Source organism: Onychostoma macrolepis, chromosome 18 (assembly GCF_012432095.1).
Source record: "Onychostoma macrolepis isolate SWU-2019 chromosome 18, ASM1243209v1, whole genome shotgun sequence".
NCBI lineage: Eukaryota > Metazoa > Chordata > Actinopteri > Cypriniformes > Cyprinidae > Onychostoma > Onychostoma macrolepis.
The window spans coordinates 32,019,028-32,042,115 of NC_081172.1; the positions used below are offsets into that span (position 1 = coordinate 32,019,028).

At 35.9% G+C, this 23,088-nt stretch overlaps 1 protein-coding gene across 1 annotated transcript; it reads left to right on the plus strand.

The window, feature by feature from the left end:
* The first annotated feature begins 1,203 nt into the window (after positions 1 to 1,203).
* Positions 1,204 to 20,226, plus strand: si:ch211-136a13.1 (HHIP-like protein 1). Its single transcript, XM_058750617.1, has 9 exons — positions 1,204 to 1,696; positions 9,396 to 10,042; positions 11,201 to 11,344; positions 15,599 to 15,927; positions 16,944 to 17,070; positions 17,822 to 17,967; positions 18,072 to 18,153; positions 18,695 to 18,777; positions 19,574 to 20,226. Exons 1-9 carry the CDS (start codon positions 1,409 to 1,411, stop codon positions 20,224 to 20,226), a joined length of 2,499 nt encoding a protein of 832 aa, XP_058606600.1. The 5' UTR covers positions 1,204 to 1,408.
* The last annotated feature ends 2,862 nt before the right edge of the window (positions 20,227 to 23,088 follow it).

Sequence of the window (23,088 nt, forward strand, 5' to 3'; positions counted from 1 at the left end):
AACAAACAAACAAAAACATATAAGACAGCAGACAAAGCACTAAAAATATGCATTATTAATATACTTACATTTCATTCATTAATGAAATATCATTTTTTAAAATATATACTGTATTTAAAAAAAATGCTAAATTGTAAAAATTGCAGCCATTTTAAACACTTTTATTTGTAAATACTTCTGGGACAATATAAATCTATTAAGACGTTATTATATATATATATATATATATATATATATATATATATATATATATATTATATTATTTTATATATTAAATAAATAAAATGGCCAAATAATATATGAGGAATAAAAATGTAACTAAAACGTTTTGAATATATATATATATATATATATATATATATATATATATATATATATATATATATATATATATATATATATATATATATATATATTATTATTATTATTATTATTATTAGAATTTATTTTTATTATTATTATTTTTTTTTGATAGCAATAGATTTTTTATTATTTTTATTATTTTCCATTGCACTAGGCAATTTCACTACCATCTGCATTACTTAATCTAACACTTTAATGCCATTTCTATTGAATTAAAATGTACTTTAAAGTTAAGCATTTCATTTTAAATTATTATAAAGTGCACTTTTTAAAAGTATTAAGAACCAGTCATGAAAATGTTACTTTTATTTCATTAATATTGTATTATCTGCAAGAACAGTTTTTAACTTTTGAAGTACACGTTCAATACAATTAAGCACACTTTTTTTTTTTTTTAAACAAAGATATGTAAGCTGTTTGAAATAGGTCATTAGGTCACTGATTCCAGTTTATGTTAGGATGCAACATCAGATCAGACAGCAAAACAGCTCACTAGTGTTTGGAAAAGAGCCATAAAATCAGTAGACAAAACCCAGCACCCACCACACACAGAGAGCAATGTTGCATCATGCTGAAAATGTCATTAAACTGACTCAATATTGAGAAGTTTTGTTTTGTAGAATTGCATAAACAAAAGCAGGCGAAATGAAAGGACTAACATGAGAGAAAGAGGCTCGGGTTCAATCGGGGGAGGGAGGCTGCGAGCGTTTGATGCAGGCCAGCCGCAAGAAGAAGGAATGTGTCTGCCGGAGAATGAGAGAAAGCGAGGGAAACGCAGAGGAGGAGACTGGGTGGAAAGTGGGAGGGAGTAGAGAAGCGTGTGTGTAAAGCATGCATGTGTGTGTGGCATGGCTGTTGAATGAGTGGGCCTTGTGTAGCTGCTTCTCTGCCCCAGAGCCTCATGTGTGTGTCTGTGAGTGTGTTTGCACGTGTTTGCTGGAGACAGATCACCGGCCACTGCAACTAACCGCCGGAGAAACTGCACACCATTGGTATTTCTCAAACTCAGCACAAGCCACCTTTGTACAGAGTTTTCTCCTGTGCAATGAGAGGAATGACAGTGTGGAGAGCTCTTTGCTTTCTCTCTCAGAGTTTGATTCTGGTGGTCCTCCTGAGCCCTCAGCAGGGAAATGCCCACCCGCAGTGCCTGGACTACAAGCCTCCGTTCCAGCCTCCGGAGCCCCTGCTCTTCTGCAAGGAGTACGCCAAATTTGGATGCTGTGATTTGGACAGGGATAACCAAATATCCCAGCGCTTCTATCAGATCATGGACTACTTCGATCATACTGGATTCATGGCCTGTGGGAAGTACATCCGCAGCATTCTTTGCCAGGTGAGTCTCAGGTCAGGCTGATTGTTTTCTATGCTGTTTTAAAAAGTCTCTGTAGAAATGCACATAGAAACATTTTGTGTTCTTTTTTTTATTTACGTTCACTTAATTTGGATGTGGATGTGTCTTATGTTGTTGTTCCCTGTCTTGTGTTGTACAATATGCAAGGTCACCCAAGACAGAAAATTCTGTCATCATTTACGCATTATTTATATTTTGAAGAATGTTGGTAACCAAAGAGTTGCCGGTTGCCATTGACTTCTATAGTATGGAAATGAAAAACATTATTGAAGTCAATGGCTACCGTCAGCTCTTTAGTTACTAACATTCTTCAAAATATAATCTTTTCTGCTCAATAGAAGAGAGAAACTCATACAAGTTTGGAACAACTTGAGTTCACGTGTGTAAATGATGGCAGTTTTCATTTTTGGGTGAACTGTCCCTTTAACTTTAATTCAAGAAATTCTCTATAGAAATGCATATATAAGAATTTAAACAGCTGGACATATTTATTTGGATTTTATTTATTTATTACTTAATTATATTAATATTGTTATTAAATAAATATTCAAATATTTTATGTTTGTATTAATTGTATTATTTATTCAGTTTTGTTAATAAATGATGCAGACTGTGTCTCATTCATCAGTGTTTATACAGAGGAGGTTACATCACTGCATGCGTTACATCATTTTTGTTTTGGCTATGCTTTCAGAAACTGGAGGACTTCTGAATTTGTAATGAGCTATTTTTAGATGACTTTGGTCATTTTAAATGTAAGATATTACTAGTTATGGTAATTTTGTGTGAATTTTACTCTTCAGTCTTAAAAATAAACCCACTCTTGTTCAACTTAAGTCAACATAAACAAGAAATGTATATGTGTATATATATATATATATATATATATATATATATATATATATATATATTTTTTTTTTACATTTTGTTTACCTAATATATGTATGTGTGCTGTGTATATTTATTATGTATATATAAATACACACTCATGCATGTATATATTTCAGAAACATATGTTATGTTTATATATTAAATATATTTATTTATAATATAACATAAATAAAGACATGAAAATACATGTAAATATTTTCAAAATATATACTATATGTGTGTGTCTTTATACATGCATTATAAATATATACAGAACACACACGCATGTATTATGCAAACAAAAACTTAATTTTTTACGCGATTAATCGCTTGACAGCACTAATAATATATGTATAATTTTTGGTGTATTGGAATAAACTGTTATGTAAAACCATAATTCCTTATAGTCACCTACTTACATCATTGCAACTTCAAGGCTGCCGGGATTAAATGATAATGATTTACCATATGGTTTTGAGATTGCAGTGGGATTGCGGTTGGCAAAGGGAACACCTGATTTATTTGACTACTTAGTGGTGAAGCTGAGCTCAATGATTGTCTTTGTTGGAACATTTATCCCAGATACAGGGAGCTGCTTGTGTTCTCCAACCTGCAGAGAAGCAAAATATATGCTTCCTCACTAACTAGGCATTTCATATTCCTGTGGAAAGGTCAGGACAGCAAAGATACTGCAGAAAGAGAGAAAGAAAGAGCAAGAGTAGAGGATAGGCCACTAAATGTTCATAATACATCAGTTTTGAATCTGATTGGTCAAACTGCATTCCTAGAGTGCTGATATCATTTCAACAGCACTGGAACTTTTCCTGTGTCTGTGTTTGTGCTTTCCAGACTTTCACTGGTAGAGGTCGACAAGTGGCTGTCTTTATGATTCACTGAATCATGAATCATATTTAATTTGCTGATTCATTTAGGATTGAAACAGGTCACAGTCTATAAGAAATAATCATTGAATTATTCACTCAGTCAATTCACATGCAATCTTTCTGGGTCGAAACAGGTGACCGTCTATATGAGTGAGTGATTGAATTGTTCACTCAGCCAATTAATTCAACAATTCAGATTCTTTCAGGAACATACTTTAACTACACTACTGTGTGTTGCTTGGAGAACTTGACAGACCAAAAATAGAAATACTGGAAATATCACGATAATGTTTTGTTTATTATGAGTGCACACTGCAGTTGTCGCATGGGCTCTTTAAAGTTGGGTGGATTCTGATTGGCTGTCAGTGTTTTTAATCATTGATCAGCTGCAAAAGAAAAAAAAAAGTAATTTTAATTATATTTTTTTTTTACATTTTGTTTACCTAATATATGTATGTGTGCTGTGTATATTTATTATGTATATATAAATACACACTCATGCATGTATATATTTCAGAAACATATGTTATGTTTATATATTAAATATATTTATTTATAATATAACATAAATAAAGACATGAAAATACATGTAAATATTTTCAAAATATATACTATATGTGTGTGTCTTTATACATGCATTATAAATATATACAGAACACACACGCATGTATTATGCAAACAAAAACTTAATTTTTTACGCGATTAATCGCTTGACAGCACTAATAATATATGTATAATTTTTGGTGTATTGGAATAAACTGTTATGTAAAACCATAATTCCTTATAGTCACCTACTTACATCATTGCAACTTCAAGGCTGCCGGGATTAAATGATAATGATTTACCATATGGTTTTGAGATTGCAGTGGGATTGCGGTTGGCAAAGGGAACACCTGATTTATTTGACTACTTAGTGGTGAAGCTGAGCTCAATGATTGTCTTTGTTGGAACATTTATCCCAGATACAGGGAGCTGCTTGTGTTCTCCAACCTGCAGAGAAGCAAAATATATGCTTCCTCACTAACTAGGCATTTCATATTCCTGTGGAAAGGTCAGGACAGCAAAGATACTGCAGAAAGAGAGAAAGAAAGAGCAAGAGTAGAGGATAGGCCACTAAATGTTCATAATACATCAGTTTTGAATCTGATTGGTCAAACTGCATTCCTAGAGTGCTGATATCATTTCAACAGCACTGGAACTTTTCCTGTGTCTGTGTTTGTGCTTTCCAGACTTTCACTGGTAGAGGTCGACAAGTGGCTGTCTTTATGATTCACTGAATCATGAATCATATTTAATTTGCTGATTCATTTAGGATTGAAACAGGTCACAGTCTATAAGAAATAATCATTGAATTATTCACTCAGTCAATTCACATGCAATCTTTCTGGGTCGAAACAGGTGACCGTCTATATGAGTGAGTGATTGAATTGTTCACTCAGCCAATTAATTCAACAATTCAGATTCTTTCAGGAACATACTTTAACTACACTACTGTGTGTTGCTTGGAGAACTTGACAGACCAAAAATAGAAATACTGGAAATATCACGATAATGTTTTGTTTATTATGAGTGCACACTGCAGTTGTCGCATGGGCTCTTTAAAGTTGGGTGGATTCTGATTGGCTGTCAGTGTTTTTAATCATTGATCAGCTGCAAAAAGAAAAAAAAAAAGTAATTTTAATTATATTGTTGTTCTATTGTTCAGTAATGTGGAGTTCTTTATTCTCATAGAATTCAAATGAATATTAAAATATGTATGATCATTCACTATTTAAACAGATGGCTGTCATTGAATCATTCACTCAACCAATTCATTCAAAACCACTGATTTGTTCTGGATCGTAACAGGTGACTGTCTTATGAGTGAGTCATTGAATCATTCACTCAGTCAATTTATGCAACGACTATGATTCATTCATGAATGTAATGCCACTGCTGTGTGTTGCTTGGAGAAGTTGACAGACCAAAGATGGAAATATTGGAAATATCTTGAAAATATTTTCTCTAAAATGAAAGTTGTATAACATCAATATCATACTTAGAATGGTCTAAATATCCCGATTCAGAGGCTGCAGAGCACTCTTATGAATATGATTACTAATATGTAATTAGTAATCATATTCTCAGGTAAGATCACACCTTGGATGGCTCCTTTTTTTTTTTTGTTCTGTGATTCTTGAGAACCAAAACCAGATATGTAAGAAATGTTTGTTTCATGATGCATATTAAAGGGGTTAAAATAATGACTCTTTCAACATGGAAAAGCTGTAAACTCATAATTGCCTAATGAGTGACGGGCACAGACATATAAGCTAATGAGCTTTCAGGCCCAGTAGAGTGGAGCTAGTGTGTTGATGAGCGAAACCCTGAAGGGACCATCTGTTGAACAAGATCCATGAGGAGTTTGATAACAACAGAGATTGCATGGGAGCTCCTACAGACTCTCGTAATTACAGAAGCATATAAACAAAATTATACGAGCGACAAAAACAGAAGTACACAATGACTGGGCAAGCACTTACAATAGGATCAGAAGGTATGGAGGGCAAAAATATACAGTGCATCTGAAGAAAAGAAAGCATGGGAATTGGTGCTTTTCCCAGCATTGTTCAACGCTTGGCATTGTACTTAGAAGTGTTTACTATAATATTGCATGTGAAACAGTAGTTTAAACATTCAATACAACTCCTCAACTCACCTTATATGATATCCATGAAACAAAATAAGAAAAATAAGTATTTTATTGGACATGTGAGGGTAATATTTTGACCTATGACCTACAGTTTTTGTATTAAGCCTGAAAACTACAGTGGAATTATGTAGATTCAGAAGTTTCCTTGACATAGACATTCAGTCCAACTCATTTCTGCCCTTTCTGCAAGGTTTTTCCTCAATGCTACAGGATATTACATAACCGTGTGTGTTGTTTAGGAAATGCTGGACTCATTTATACCACATAACCCCCCTCAATGGGTCTATATTTTGTTTGAATTGCAATCAAACATCATTAGAGAGCCTTGAAACATTATTCATCCACCTTTTGGCCACATTACAGTGCCTGTGATGTGTTACGAGCGAGTTAGCCCATCAATCCAAGCCACTTTCAGGTCCGTTATTTGTTTAATGTCATTATAGTAATCTCGGATATCTTCCAGTCCCGAGCTGGCAGTATCGTTGCCAAGGCTGGCTCGGTCCTCTGATGGGTGTGGTGTTGTGGTTAAGGCATAATGAGGGCTTGGTTAGTCCAAAATGCCCAAGAGTTACTGTATTTATAGCTCAAACGATCATCACCAGCTGCTGGATTGAATCCTGGGATCCCGGCTGTAGAGAAGACGTGCAGAATGCCACGTTTGCCAGACTATGAGGAGGAGAGACGCAGAAAGCCTTACACAGCAAATACTGTACGTTTCAGATGAATTTGTTATTTGAGATTAACTGAAAGTTTATTGATGATAGGAGCAAGTCATTATTCATGGGCCAATGACATTACACTTTTTTATGGATCTATAAATTTATTAAAAAATGCAGAACTTTAAAAATGCAACTCATATACTATTAAAATGAAGGTTCTTTATTTGCATATATGGTTCTATGGCAGAGAATCTTTATAGAGGAAAAACATTTTTGTTTTTGAGGATTAAAATGTTCTTCACACTAAGCAAAATGGTTCTTTTAAAGAACTGTTTACTTAAAGGTTTCTGAGAACCCAAAATGGTTCTAATCGCATCGCATCGGCAAAAAAAAAAAAAAAAAAAAAAATCAACATTCAGAAGAATCCACATTAAAAAAAGTTTATAAAAAAATACTGAAAACCTTGTAAACCTGGCATAATATTTCTTAGAAAATTTTTTTAAAAGTACTTGACTCAAAACCTACCATGCACAAAAATGCGGAACAAAAACATAAAACAGTAAATGCTGTCATATCAGATCATTTGAAAATGTATTTTAAAATTATTTTTGAAAGTAATAATTAAGATATGTACACTTGTATTCAGTGTGTAAGAAAAAATGGCATGTGGCATAAAAGTTTTTTTTTTTTTTTTAATTGACAATTGAATATTTAACATTGCAATTAACAAATGAAATATAAGTGCATTTCTAAGACTTTAGCACATGCGTTTTAAACTAAATTTTTCAAAGATTTTTCCTTTTTTTATATATATAACTAACTGTCATAAAGTCTCATACTCATGCTTAATACTTTATAGTTTATAGATATTGTCCTCAAAGGGATAGTTCACCCAAAAATGTAAATTTTGTCATCATTTTCTCAGCTTCAAGTTGTTCCAAACCTGTGTGAATTTCTTTCTTCTATTCTTCTATGAAACACAAAATACGATATTTTGAAGAGTTGATAACCTAACAGCTTCCGTCCTCACTGACTTTCATAGTTTTTGTTTTATTTTTATTTTTTTTCAGTGGCTACCAGCAACAAATTCCATGTTCAGAAGAAACTCATACAGCTTTGGAACAATTTAAGAGAGAGTAAATGATGATAGAAGTTTTATTTTTGGGCGAATTATCCCTATAAAGTGTAGACATATTTAGGCTACTGTTGTTTGGTGAATTTTCGCAGACGAAATGCCCCATTTCAATAGGAATCCATGCAATCATGAATTTTGCCTGAAGGCGAAAGATTTCCACACAGATTTTCCAACGGGTTCAGGCTCATGCAGATTTGCCACGTTCACCGTGCTTAAGTAAGGGATAATGCATGGCTAGCTGTGCATTAAACGATCTTAATGCATGACGTGGAGGCCAAGAACCACCCGACGCCATGCATTATCCCACTTATACCTTTGTCATTTGCCAACATTTACAATTTAAAGCTGTTAATGATGTTTGCAGCGCAATATTTAACCAGTAGGGTAAAAATTATGGTTATTTTCATCAGATACAGCTCGTTAGCTCTAGCATTCTGCCCACTTCAAATCAGACTCAGAGATAAAATAGTGAGGTAAGATCACATTTGTGACCCTGGACCACAAAACCACAAAAATATTTGTCTGAGATACAACTATTTGAAAATCTGGAATCTGAGGGTGCAAAAAAATCTAATTATTGAGAAAATCACCTTTAAAGTTGTCCAAATGAAGTTCTTAGCAATGCATATTACTAATCAAAAATTAACTTTTGATATATTAACGGTAAGAAATTTACAAAATATCTTCATGGAACATGATCTTTACATAATATCCTAATGATTTTTGGCATAAAAGAAAAATTTATCATTTTGACCCATACAATGTATTTTTGGCTATTGCTACAAATATACCCCAGAGACTTAAGACTGGTTTTGTGGTCCAGGGTCACATTTATTTGAATTAATTATAGTATTTGAATTAATTATTGATCGATTGAGAGAGAGAGAGAGAGAGAGAGAGAGAGATGACAGTTGTGTGTGCATTACCTTTGTCTGAGTCTCTATACAAACAATGAAGCTGTGTTACTTCAAAAACAGCGATTTTACACCTCGTTGCTGAGGAATATAATGTAGCGATCTAGTATCTAAGCTATTTTATTGATACAAGTCGCGGGGAAGCGTTGACAAGCTTGTGTATGTGTGTGTGTGTGTGTGTGTGTGCATCAATTAAAGCAGCGTATTAATACAGAACAGTGATTAAACTGACTTGGAACTACCTGTGCATTAAATGGTTTTACTGCATACCTGCCAGCCAATCAGAATCCAGTATTCAGACAGAGCATGGTATAATACAGTATATCACTACACTAATGACAATAGGTAATGGAGCTTTAGCCAAACTTCCACTAATGTGATACACTTTTAATGTGGTCAACTTAGAGCTGAATCTTAGACTCAGTGTCTTGAAGCAATCTTAATCGTTCTGGGAGACTGTTAGAAAGGCTTTAGAATTCATATAGCACTACTGAATAAATGTCCATGCTTTGATTTGTTTGTTTCAGGAATGCTCTCCTTACGCAGCACATCTGTACGATGCAGAAGACGCAAACACCCCGATGCGGGAGCTTCCCGGCCTCTGCGGAAACTACTGCGAGGATTTCTGGCTCCACTGCCGTTACACTCTCAGCCTTCTGATCAATAACAACGAAACGTATGCTATCGAAGAAGACCGGAGCAAGTTCTGCAAATATCTTGAGCTGAAAGATCCTGAGTACTGCTACCCAAACGTCCTCTCCAACGCCGAGCTCAACACCAACCTGGGAGACGTGAAGGCGGATCCGCAGGGCTGCATTCAGTTGTGCCTGGAAGAAGTGGAGAATGGGCTTCGCAATCCGGTGGCGATGGTACACGCCAATGACGGCACACACCGCTTCTTCGTGGCGGAGCAGCTGGGTTACGTGTGGACTTACCTGGCCAACGGTTCTCGGATCGACAGGCCCTTCCTGAACCTGACCAGGGCGGTTCTGACCTCACCTTGGGCCGGAGATGAGCGAGGCTTCCTCTGCATCGCCCTGCACCCTCATTTCACAAAGGTGAAAAAGGTCTACGTTTACTACTCAGTGTCTGCGAAGAAGCAGGAGAAGATTCGCATCAGTGAGTTCCTCGTGTCTGATTCGGATATGAATATGCTGGATCACTCCTCAGAAAGGTGAGAGACAGATATCAGATATTCACGTTATGTTCCACTCAACTCAAACCTGCGTATTTCATGGTTAAAAACAGCTGCACAGACCCAATAAATATATGTGTGTGTGTGTATGTGTATATATATATATATATATATATATATATACGGTATGTACATTGGTGTATGTTATTAAATTATTTTCCACACACTTCTTTTGATTAAAATGTTACAATGTTTTAACCATCTATATGGTCATTTTTACCGAAAGTTTTTATTTTTATTTTTTTTTTACTTTATCGAAATGGTACAAAACTCGATAAAGGTTGTGAATCTTGCTATGTGTTGTATAAAATACAAGATATTAAATAAAAAACTTTAACAAACTAAAATATAGTACATTCACTTTATTGAAATACTATAATTTAGAGTACTTATTTTATAAATAATTACATTATATTTGTAGTAAAGGGCAAGTATAATGGGAATTAGATTTTGAAAAAATAAAATAAAATAAAAACTTTTTTTAAAGGTTTCAAAATTGGTGCCACACTCTAACTGATCATTTTGATTTTTGATTTATTTATTTAATTTTTTTTTCTGTAACTGGCAGTATGCGCCAAATGCTGTTTTTTATTAGGAACAAATAAATCGGTAAAACAAACAAACAAACAAAAAAAAAACTAATAATAATAATCCTCCTTCACCTCAAATATTCTTCCATCATTCATTCCATGTGTGTTCCAGAAATTATGGTGGCAGATATTTAATTTAATTTAAAAAAAACATTTATTTGTATAGGCTATACTGTATATCTTGTAGTGATATTGGTGTAGCTGTTCAGATCTGCTCTGATGTGGTGACAATCACAATCAAGAAAGAGGAACCACAAACCAAGAATTTCATAAGGTTGAAGTGCAGAAAAAAAAAAAAAACTTCCTCTTTCAATTTTATATTTAATATACAGGCGTCAAAAGAGAGCCCAGAATCCTGTCGTGTAGCTTTATTTACATGTTTGGCAGATGCTTTTTTCCAAAGCTGCAGGAAAGGATACATTATCTGATTAATCAGCAGCTCAAAATTAACAGATTCTGAAATAAAAGACTTCCTCTTAGATGCGTGACGCCCTTTTTTATCAGTTTGTGAAATTGTTAAACTATTGATGCTTATTTTGGTTCACAGGACACTTCTAGAAGTTGATGAGCCTGCATCAAACCACAATGGAGGTCAACTACTGTTTGGGTTGGATGGATATCTGTACATATTCATAGGAGATGGTGGCAAAGCAGGAGACCCTTTTGGAAAGTTTGGGAATTCTCAAAACAAGTAAGGCATCTTTATTTATCTTTATTTGACACACTTGCCTCTTACAGAGTGCACTATTTTTAACACCTATTTTTACTGTAAATTCATGACATGATGTCAGTGCAAATGTTCACATTATCACATATCTGCTAACTATGGAAGCCTGTTTCCACCATAGAATAAAAAATAAATGGATAACTAAATAAAAAAGTAATCGTGACTTTGAATTTTACAATTTTGAATTTTTCTCTGAATTGCAAGATAAACTTAGAATCTTAGAAAAATAGAAATAATTGTGAGTTCAAATGTGTTTCCCTTAGAACTGTAAATATGTATTATTAGAATATTGTAAATATTAATTAATTAATTAATTAATTAATACATTCATTTATTTAGTTAGTTAGTCAGTTAGTGAAAATGGACTTGCATAGCCAGCTAATGTATTCCTATTAGTCAAATACACACACACATACACATATATACTGTATATATATATATATATATATATATATATATATATATATATATATATATGTATATATATATATATATATATGTGTTTTCTAGCCGGCAAAATCCCATCACCACCTCCATGCGGTGCCGCTGGAAACCGACAATTTATTGATCGGGCCTACGGTGAAGGTGGTCAGCGACAGACGGTGCGACACGTCGGCTGATCGAAACAGTTTTTTTTTTTTTGTTGCATCAAAAATGCAATGCCTCAATGACACTTGGATCCAAATCCTAGGGCGTCCCCCAAAAGCAACGCGCGCCGTCCCCCCCGAATGACGTGAGAAGTGGACAAGGGCTACCTGCCCAAGGACGGGGCAGGCTAAAGAAGCTAGTCCAACATCTACGACTCGCGACCCTTAACATCGGCACGTTTACTGGAAGACCCCGCAAAACACCGTCTACTAACCCTCGATCTCCGGCTAAACCTCGGCCTTCGACCCCACGCCCGACTTACCGGCCCTGAGAAGATCAAATGGTGGCACCTGCCTGCTAAGAGAACACAACTGGCTGCCATACTCCACACTCACATCACCACCATCAACGATGACCAGCCTGTTGAAACACTCTGGGCAAATGTGACCAAGACGATTCATGACGTGGCAGGAGAGTGCCTCAGTGTGACTAAGCCAGGACGACGATTTATCGACAAACAGGTCTGGTGGTGGACCGGCGAAGTTCAAAAAGCCACGAAGTCAAAGAAGGCCGCATTTAAGCGGTGGCATGTTTCGCAGGCCGCAGATGACTGGCAAGAGTACAAACGACTGAAGTCGATACTGCAAAAGCCCAGCACTATGCGGACCTCTACAGCCAGCTTGATACCCCTGAAGGAGCCAACCAAATATACAAACTTGCGAACGCCCGCCATCCCTCGACCATGGACATCGGTCAAGTAATGAATATTAAAGACGCCGACCACAGAGTCCTCCGCGATCCCCTTGCCATTTTACAACGCCGGAAAGAATACTTTGACTCGTCATGCAACGAGGAATTCCCTCATCCACATCCAACAAGTGCTGCACCCATCTCTGGGCCGGTACCGCCGATCAGCCCAGCTGAGGTCGAGCTTGCCATCAAAAAGATGAAAAACAGAAAGGCCCCCGGGCCCGATGACATTCCTGCTGAGGCGTGGAAGCTACTTGGACACCGAGGTGTTGAAGTCCTCACTCGACTGTTCAACAGGATCATCGACAAGGGTGTCACTCCTTCAGTGTGGACTTCCAGTGTTACGGTCCCGATCTGGAAATGCAAAGGTGATATCGGCGAATGCACCACTTACCGCCCAATCCGCCTGCTCTGCCACGCCTTGAAGATATTCGAGCGTGTAATTGATTCCTGTCTCCGGAAGATCATCTCCATTATCCCCAATCAGTGTGGATTTGTTAGAGGAAGCGGAACTACTGATGCAATCTACGCCATCAGGCTGTTGCTGGAGAGGCGCCGAGAGAAGAACCAGCCAGTACACATGGCCTTTCTCGATCTCAAGAAGGCATTTGATCGCGTACCTTATCTGGCATTATCTCCGCTCGCACGGCGCTCCCGAAGAGTACGTAAGGTGGATCCAGCTCCTCTATGCCAACACCGCTAGCGCCGTCCGATGCCCCGCCGGCCTGTCCAAACCATTCCCTATCACCGTCGGCGTGCTCCGCTCCTGTTCATCCTTTGTATGGACATGGCCACAGCAGATATTCAGGTGTCTCAGCCCTGGTCACTTCTATTTGCTGACTATATCTTCCAAGCTGACAAAACCCGTTGTGGGCTTGAACGTCAAGTGCAAGATTGGAGCGAGCGGCTGGATGTGCACGGATTGCGCCTCAATATCAAGAAGACTTGAGTGTGGCTCAAATGGCGACAAGTTACAGGCGTTCTCTGTGACCACCAAATGCCCATACAACTCAAGGGCAAGATTTACAAAACCGTCATATGCATTTTGTTGAATGAATTAGCTGTTCTTTTCCATACTGGTGCAGTCAAGCTTCAAGTAGGATAAGAAAATCACCATCAACAAAGTCCCAAACCTACAAAAACATATTGTATGGTTTCAAAAGACGTGGATGGATCACTTTATTGGTATTTTAATAATGATGTTTTTGTCATTGCATTATTCAGGTTCAGATTTTGGCGTTGATTTGCCCCAGTTGAGTAATGCACATTTAGCCAGACAGACACACAGCCTCACAATATTAGCCTTGGCTCTGCCGCCCTGCTTTCCCCACGTGACAGAAGCAGAGCTGGCAGAGCCTGGTGAATATACACGAGCCTTTCATCCTTATAGAGAGAGCTGTCAGAGCCACAGTGGTCTTGGAGTCCTGCTGCTGATGACGAGCAGCACACTATATTGACACTACATGTTGAATGTGGAGGTTCAGTCTCATCGCACTGTTAGGTAGCTACTGATGGTCTTCTGTGCAACACACAGTATGGAAAAGCTTAAAACCTTATATCAACATAATCAGCATCACAGGAACGTTTAATTACACTTTGGGCACTCAGTTCCAGTTGCTGTCAATATGTGCTTACTTGCGATGCTTTTAGCTCACAGAACAGTGTAGTTATAAGCAGAGGTTAACTAGAGTATGCTAACCAGCCTTATCAATTTCAATTTTATTCTCCAATAACAGCCTATTTTCAAAGCCTGCATTGAATATATAATCACAATGCATAGGATCAGTATACTAATCATATGAAATTAACACTGTAACTTTGACAAATGTTGCATAAATTTTATAGGTGAAAAATGTCATTGTTTTCATATATAAGGTTTAAATAATGTCTGTCTATTTATTTATTTAGTAAGTTAGTTAGTGAAAATTGATTTCCATAGCCTAGTACGCCACACGCGTACGTATTCATTCATTTATTCGTTTCACTGAGATACTATTGTAGTTTTTATTATTATTTTGAATGTTTCAGTTGTCATATTTTTCCGTTTTAATTTCAGTAAACATATTTTTGTAATTTGAATAATTTGAATAATATGTCTAATATAGTTTTTTATTTTATTTTGTATCTCAGTTTTAGCTGTCGTTAGTAAAATTAAAGCAAATTAAAATGAAAAAATGTTGCTCTATAGCTGAAATAAAATAATTTTGTACACAAATTAACTTCTAACTGCATTTTTTTTTTTTTTTCTGATAAAAATTGCAAAAATAAATAAATAAATACTGCAGTGCATTAAATTGTCTTTGTGTTTTGATTAATGCACAAAGCCATATCGCAATTTTGGTTACTTTTTTTTTTTTTTTTTATGCCTAAAAACTGCATTAACCTTGGTCTGAAGTTGCTTGTCTCAACATTTTAATCCATAAATGCAACCCTGTGGTGCTAGAAGATCTTTTAAGCTTGTAAATCAGCCAAAAACAACAGATAAAAAGAACAAAGCAGAAAATAATGAGATACAGTGAATGAAGGACAGCTCTAAGCCAGGAGTCACTCCAGCTCTCTTCACAGGAGGGAAGATGAGTGAAGAGGCCCTTCACAGACAGTACTGACCCATGCCATGGTCAATATTGACACAGGGCATTGTGGGCTACGTGAGGTTAGAGAGGATGCGGTTGAGTGAGAGAAAGCAACAGCAGATGGTGCAAATGTTTACAGGGCAGGTTAAAACTGTAGTCTTATGAATACAATCCTAAGGACAAATTCTTATTTTAATGTTACACAAACCCTTTTTATAGAACATAAACGCCTCTGCATGCAGCGCAAATCATTTATTTGTAAAGAAAACCACATCTTCTTGTAAAAACAAACACTGGTGTTTTACAGGTCCACTCTTCTAGGCAAGGTCCTGCGAATCGATGTAGACAATAATGACTATGGCGCCCCCTACAGTATCCCATCTGACAATCCTTTTGTGGGAGAGATGGATGCAAGGCCAGAGATCTACGCCTACGGTGTGAGGAACATGTGGAGGTGCTCCATCGACAGGGGCGATCCGGTCAGCGGTCAGGGCCGCGGCAGAATGCTCTGTGGGGACGTCGGGCAGAATAAATATGAGGAAGTGGATCTCATCGAAAAAGGAGGGAACTATGGATGGAGGGCAAAGGAGGGCTTCTCTTGTTATGACAGGAAACTCTGCACCAACTCTTCACTCAGTGAGCAAGCCTTTCAAATGTGGCTATTTATGTTTAGCATAGGCCAGATTCACAAAGTATTAAAAGCTACCATTTTCTTCATATTGTCTAATTCAAATAAATAGTTCACTCTAAAATGAGAATTTGCTGAAAATATACTCACCTTCAGGCAGTCCAAGATTAGGATGAGTTTGTTTCTTCGTCAGATTTGAGAAATGTAGCATTGCATCACTTGCTTACCAATGGATGCTCTGCAGTGAATGGGTGCCGTCAGAATGAGAGTCCAATCACCTGATAAAACATCACAATAATCCACAAAATAATTGCACAAAAATAAATGCACAATAACACTTCCTCCAGTGAAAAAGTCCATCTCCTGTTGTCTCTCACATCAAAATCCAGCCACACATTTGTTTAGAGCTGTTTTTGTCTTGTAAACGCTGCTTGATCTGTGCAGATTTCTCTCCTGATTCAGACCAGAACACTTTTTCACTGGAAGAAGCATTTTTTATGGATTATGGACTCATATTTTAGTCATGTGGATTACTTGTGAATTATTGTGATGTTTTTATTAGCTGTTTGGACTCTCATTCTGACGGCACCCATTCACTGCAGAGCATCCATTGCTGAGACACTGATGCAATGCTACATTTCTCCAAACCTGATGAAGAAACAAACTCATCTACATCTCGGATGCATGGCCGGAGGATGAGCACATTTTCTTTTTTCTTCAGTCTTGTCATAAATCCTAAAAGGTATTTTGTTAAGGTAATATTATTATTGCTTACTGTTGTTTTCTATATTTCTATGTTGTTTTCTGACAGTTAAAGATGTTAACACATTTCATGCACTTTCAAAAAATTATTTATTAGTGATGAAGTATTGAATTTGTTGTATTAGATAAGGCAGTCTCACATGCAGGCTAGTATATAATCAAAACCGCATCACAGCCTGTCATTTTATTCTCATTAAAAATTATAATGAAGAATATATGAGAGTAAACATCTAAACTCTTTTTGTTTTCACTTTTTCCCAAGATGATATCCTTCCGATTTTTGCTTACCCACATAAAATCGGCAAGTCTGTTACTGGCGGCTACATCTACAGAGGCTGCCAGATGCCCAATCTTAATGGCCTCTACATCTTTGGGGATTTTATGAGTGGGTATGCATGTATTCTCTATTTTATGGACCTTGCTTCTTGAATTATAGACCTTTTTCCAGAGTAAACGATGAGTGCTGCCATTACGAATTCTAACTTCCGATTGGATGCTCCATAAAAACCCATTTAAATAGTGCCCATCTGTTTTTAATGTAGCTAACTTCGGCAGCTTCGTGTCATCTACACACTCATTAAACTTTAAGGAGTGAGGCACTGACAAATGACAGTCATTGCGACATAGTAAAGTGATGGCGCTATGGAGCCATGTGCTTTTAAAAACATATTAATAGGTTTAACATTAGAATATCAGCCCAGAATATTTGCTAATTTGACTAAAACCACTAGAGACCGGAAATGCAAAGCATTCTTCCAGTTAAGAGTCAGGCGTGACTTCCGCATTCAGGAAAAACATCTATAGTGCAGTATAACAAATTATAAACAAGAATGCACTGCAATTAAAAAAAAAAAAAATTATTGTTCGATCATTGTAAGAAAACACTCTTTTGCAAGTTGCACTAAAAATAAAAATTAAATTAAATTAATTAAATGTGTTACTTGTAGTCTCTTTGTAATTAATTGTGAAATTTACTAGCAATTTCTGAGACAAAATAGTTTCTACACCATTTTTTTTTTTTTTTTTTTTGGAGTGCATCAACACAAAACTACTGCATGTTTACTTTCCCGCATTATTTCCATATTCATAGATTTTCTATGTACTGATTAAATCACACTCTTCCCATTCTATGCATCCTAGGCGACTGATGTCCCTAAAGGAGAACCCTGAGACTGGAAAGTGGAGCTATAAAGAGATTTGTATGGGCGCTGACAAAACATGCAGTTTCCCCAAACTAATAAACAGCTACTACAAGTACATCATATCATTTGGTGAAGATGAGGCAGGTAACATGAGAGCAGCTCTGTGTTTGACTGCTTCATGTAAAGGTCTTGATGTTGTTCTTCAGTGTAACACTCGCTCACACTCGTCTCTGTCGTCTGTGTTTCAGGTGAGCTTTACTTCCTTGCGACCGGAGCGGCCAGCGCCACAGCCAGAGCAGGAGTCGTGTATAAGATAGTGGATCCCTCCAGGTACACATACAGCATTATATTGATCAAAAGTGACAGTGAAGACATTTGTAATGTTGCGAAAGATTTCTATTTCAAATAAATGCTGTTCTTTTGAACTTTATATTCATTTGTGAATCCTGAAAAATAAAATGTATCACAGTTTCGACAAAAATATGAAGCAACACAACATTTTCTAAATGTTTCTTGAGCAGCAGATCAGCATATTAGAATGATTTCTGAAGGATCGTGTGGCGCTGAAGACTGGAGTAATGATGCTGAAAATACAGTTTTGATCACAGAAATAAATTACATTTTAAAACGTATTCATGTAGAAAACAGATATTTTAATATGTAAAAATATTTCACATTTTTGCTGTATTTTTTCTATATTTAAAATCTTACTGACCGCAAACTTTAACAATCCTGTCATTTATTAACTCATGTGAGCAATACTAATAGTGATGTTTACCCTGTTATGTACTGTAGGGTTTAAGATATGGTTTTGAACTTTAGATTTAAACAGTTGTGAAATAAACAGTTGGACTTTTTTTTTACTTTTTAGGAGGGCTCCTCCAGGAAAATGCAACTTCAAGCCCACTCCAGTCAACATAAAGGGCAAACTGATTCATTTCAGTCCTAAAGAAGGTAAGAGAGCAAGTAAATATAGCTTTATCCCACTGGAGAGTGAGTCTTGAGTAGGGCTGTACGACTAATAAAAACAAAAGTACTGTGATATGGCTTAGTGTGATTATCAAATTTCAAAGGCTGTGATTTAATTAAATAAATAAGCACTGCGTGTTTCAGGGTTAAATGTGGTACAGTGTTCATTTATACGCATGAGCAACTCATGATCCGGTGTTTTCAGTATCTCAGTTCACAGTTCTGCGTCACATGATCTCCATCCCTGCATTTGATCTAAGTTTAGGTTGCTTTAACATGCATTTGGGAATACAACTTGGTCCTCATTTTGAATCACAATCACTATTTCAGTCAGAATAAGGTATTTCCCCTAAATGTTGCAGCCCTAGACAGACTGTCCTTATAAAACGGATAGTTCCGGTCCTTGATTCTGATTGGTTGAGCCACGTTCGAAGACGCTGTAAATTACACTATAAACCTTTGTTTACTTTGTGTGTTGCTTGGCAACCACAACTGTTTCTGAGGAACTAGATTGTTTGGTGGAAGAATACTGTTTTTTATTTATATCATTACACTTATTTGATCTCTTTTATTTTGTGAAACCTTACTAAGTATATGGAATAACCGTTTTATAAAAGCAGTAAGCCCCGTGAAGCCGTGGTTTACAGTGAATTTATAACAGCTGAGGGGGTTCACACTGCTTCGTGTCGTGCCTAACAACGCCCCTTAGCTGTTATAAATTCACTGTAAACCGTGGCTTATTGCTTTATTTGACATTATCTTTTTTTGTTTTGTTTCACAGAGTACGTAATTAACAAAAAACCCTCAACAACTGCCATTCCCAAAGCAAAACCCACCAAACCCAGCACGACCCCACGGCCACGAGTACCACAAACGACAAGCCGCCGGGTTCCTCCAGCGACCACCGTCCGGCCGTCTACACCACAGCCGCGCGCTCTCCACACGACCCCGCGGCCCAGACCTCCGTCCCTGACCACCCCCAGACCCGCGTACTGGACGACGCCACCCAAAACCACCGGCACCGCCAGACCAGGCAAACGAGGCCGAGGCAAGCCCCGGAGGAAAGGGGACCGGAGGGGTCGACCTCGAGCCGGGACGGCGAGGCTGGTCAGCGCAGACGGACGGAAGGACCGCGGCCGAGTGGAGATCTTCGTGCGGGGCGAATGGGGCACGGTGTGCGACGACATGTTTAACATACAGGCCGCGGCGGTGGTCTGCAGGCAGATGGGGTTTCCCGTGGCTCTGCGGGTGGCGAAGAGAGCCGAGCTCGGCGCGGGAGGCGTCGGCGTCAGAATCCTGCTGGACGACGTGGAGTGCGAAGGGACCGAACGAACTCTGCTGCACTGCAAACACGCCAAACTGGGCAAAAACAACTGCTCTCATGACGAGGATGTAGGGGTGGTTTGTGGCCATTATGAACATGCTGTGGAGTGAAAGACAGTGAGCAGATGCAGATGTATACAAACCAAAAATACATCTCAAATAATTAAAAATGACCAACTATAAAATTATGACGAACTGGAAATACCCCTATCAAAACCAGAATCAGAATTGTTTAATTGTTTAATTTTTGAATGTAGAAAAAGTAAATATCAATCTAGACTATATAGATGACAAGAGTTACTGCATTCACAAGAAAAAAACCCTGTTCACACCAAGAACGATATTGTCTGTTTATTCTCGTCTGCCGCTTTAAATTTTTAAAAATTGTATTTTTACATGTCATTACATGGTTTAGAGCATTAAAAAATAAAATAAATAATTATATATATATATATATATATTTCCTTCTTAAGTTATGCTATGTCCTCGGAAGAGGGTTTTTTTTGTAAATAAAAATGAACATGCATAGGCAAAAACAACAGATTTAAAAAAAAAAAAAAATCACCAATACATTTTTAATTTTCAGGATTTTTTTTTTTTTACCAAACTTTGTAAAAAGATGATTCTCAGCTATGTTATAACAGAATGATTTGATATACAATTTTTATTTTTGCAAAATGTGTGTAAAATGGGCATAAACGGGTTTTCTCATTATACACATTTATGTATCTATAAACTAACTCTAATTTGCATGTTGATGTGTTTTTGGGGCAACATGTAATGAAAAAAGAAGTGTAATAATTGGAGTAATAATTGACAAGATTTTCATAATAATATAGAATATTGAAATATAATTTCTTTCCCTATTCATTTGTTGTGTCTCCCAAAATGCGTAATAAACCTGATTTTAGTCCCGGTGTCCTCATATGAAGGACATGTATGAAATCAACGTCCTGTTTCGTAACAGAAAGTCATATTTTGATTTGAAACCCCATGCCATATTCCTAAGATGTTGATTTATGACACACAGTTTAAAAATTAGTCAGATTTAAATGATAATTACAAAATAGTATCATATTTTTCCATAAGAGTGTCACTAAATTAATATCAGACATTTTTGAAGACCAAGGAGAGTGGTCTTATCTATATCTTTATCGTTATCTTTATAGTTATCGTCTTTGGTGTGAGCAGGCTTTAATATACTAATCAGTCAATCAAACAAACATTTTCATATTAACTGTCACCCTCAGAGGGACGCCTAAGTTTACTTCACTATATTACAAATAAATCCTAATCTAATCATATCGTTAGAAAGGTCTTTAAGACTCCTAAATACATATTTTACCACTGTTTTTTTTTTTTTTTTACAAATCATGTAGGAACAGTAATAGATTAATTTATGACAAGAGTGCACCTCAAAAATCTACATCATAGCAGGAGTTCTGACCTTTGTCACAAAAAAAGTATTTCATTGTTGCCTTTTTTCCTATCACAATTTAGAAATCATCATACATTATATATATATATATATATATATATATATATATTAAAACTTAAATCATTTTAAAATCAGACATTGGCCTTACCATGGAAATGGCACATCAAAATCATGTTTCAAAATGTTTTCGTTCAAGAATTATCACAATATAAGTTTGGATAGTGCACTTTCACGTCTATGTTCACAAATGGGAGTGACAGCTAAAGGGTTAATAATCAGTCATTTTCACACTGAATCGTGAGTTGTTGATCATCTCACACAACTAAGACAACTGTATTAACTGTTTTTCCTCATAAAACTGGTGAAATGAAAACAAAAACTGATTAAAGTGTATCCATATTCCAATCATGATGAGATCAAGAATTTTCCAGACTGTCTTTTTCAACTTAATCCAGGTTATTGCTATGTAAATATTGCAATTTTGTTGCACACATAAATTTCTTGTTTAATTCCAAATGATGATTGTTTTTAAATACAAATGCTGGACATTCTTTGTTATATTGTAATAATTAAAAATGTAAATAAAATTGTTTGCATAATCGTGAGATCACAAGGTTATTTTCAGATAAATCTTTAGTTTTGTATATATATATATATATATATCAGTTAGACACGTGTCCTGTTGCTTTTTGGTTGCTTTTCATAATTTTTTATGTCAGCCACGAGTCCTATATATTATATTATATATATATATATATATATATATATATATATATATATATATATATATATATATATATATATAAGAGAGAAAGACAGAAAGAAAGAAAGAAAAAAAGAAAGAAAGAAATATGGAAAACAAAAGGTTCAACAGTTTATTATACAGTTCCACAAATTTTACACTTTTATTGTTGTTAATATTTATAAGTGTTAATTAGGTAGTTCAAGTCATAAAGAAAATGTAATTTGGGTAATGTTAAAGAAAATTTACATTTATGAATATAATATTTTGGCAATAAAATAAATGCATTTCCTATATATTCTATATTACGAGAAAAATAACAGAATTTATCACACAATGTCTAAATTGGATTTTGAAGCAAGGAATTTTGACAAGTCAGACCAAAATTCTGTAACAAGGGTGCATTTGATAAAAAAAATAAAAAAAATAAAAAGATGATCAATTGACTGAAATGACAGAAATTACAATTCAAGTGAGCATTACAAAATGTTTTTGTAATCTTTTTTTAACTCTAACTTTGTTGGGGACACAAAATTTATAAGGTAAGAACCATGCTTTTTCCAGTTAATCTTATGTATTAAAGAATGTATAATAAAAAAAATAAATTAAAAAAAAACACATTTCTTATAATTGTATTACTACATTTTGGGTCGTAAATACTTTTGTCATCGACCAAAAAAATATATAAAATCTGCTCACTTTTTACTTATTTATTTTATTTTATTCAAATGATCTCTTCTAAGACATGTTTGCAAAATAAAGAAACCTTCCACGACAGCACGGAACGGTCCAA

Bases quoted from the DNA above. Each gene is read 5' to 3' on its own strand.
- si:ch211-136a13.1 (XM_058750617.1), top strand. From the start codon at position 1,409: ATGAGAGGAATGACAGTGTGGAGAGCTCTTTGCTTTCTCTCTCAGAGT. The intron at 1,697-9,395 runs GTGAGTCTCAGG...TGTTTGTTTCAG, and splicing joins TCCGCAGCATTCTTTGCCAG to GAATGCTCTCCTTACGCAGC. The intron at 17,071-17,821 runs GTATGCATGTAT...TATGCATCCTAG, and splicing joins TTTGGGGATTTTATGAGTGG to GCGACTGATGTCCCTAAAGG.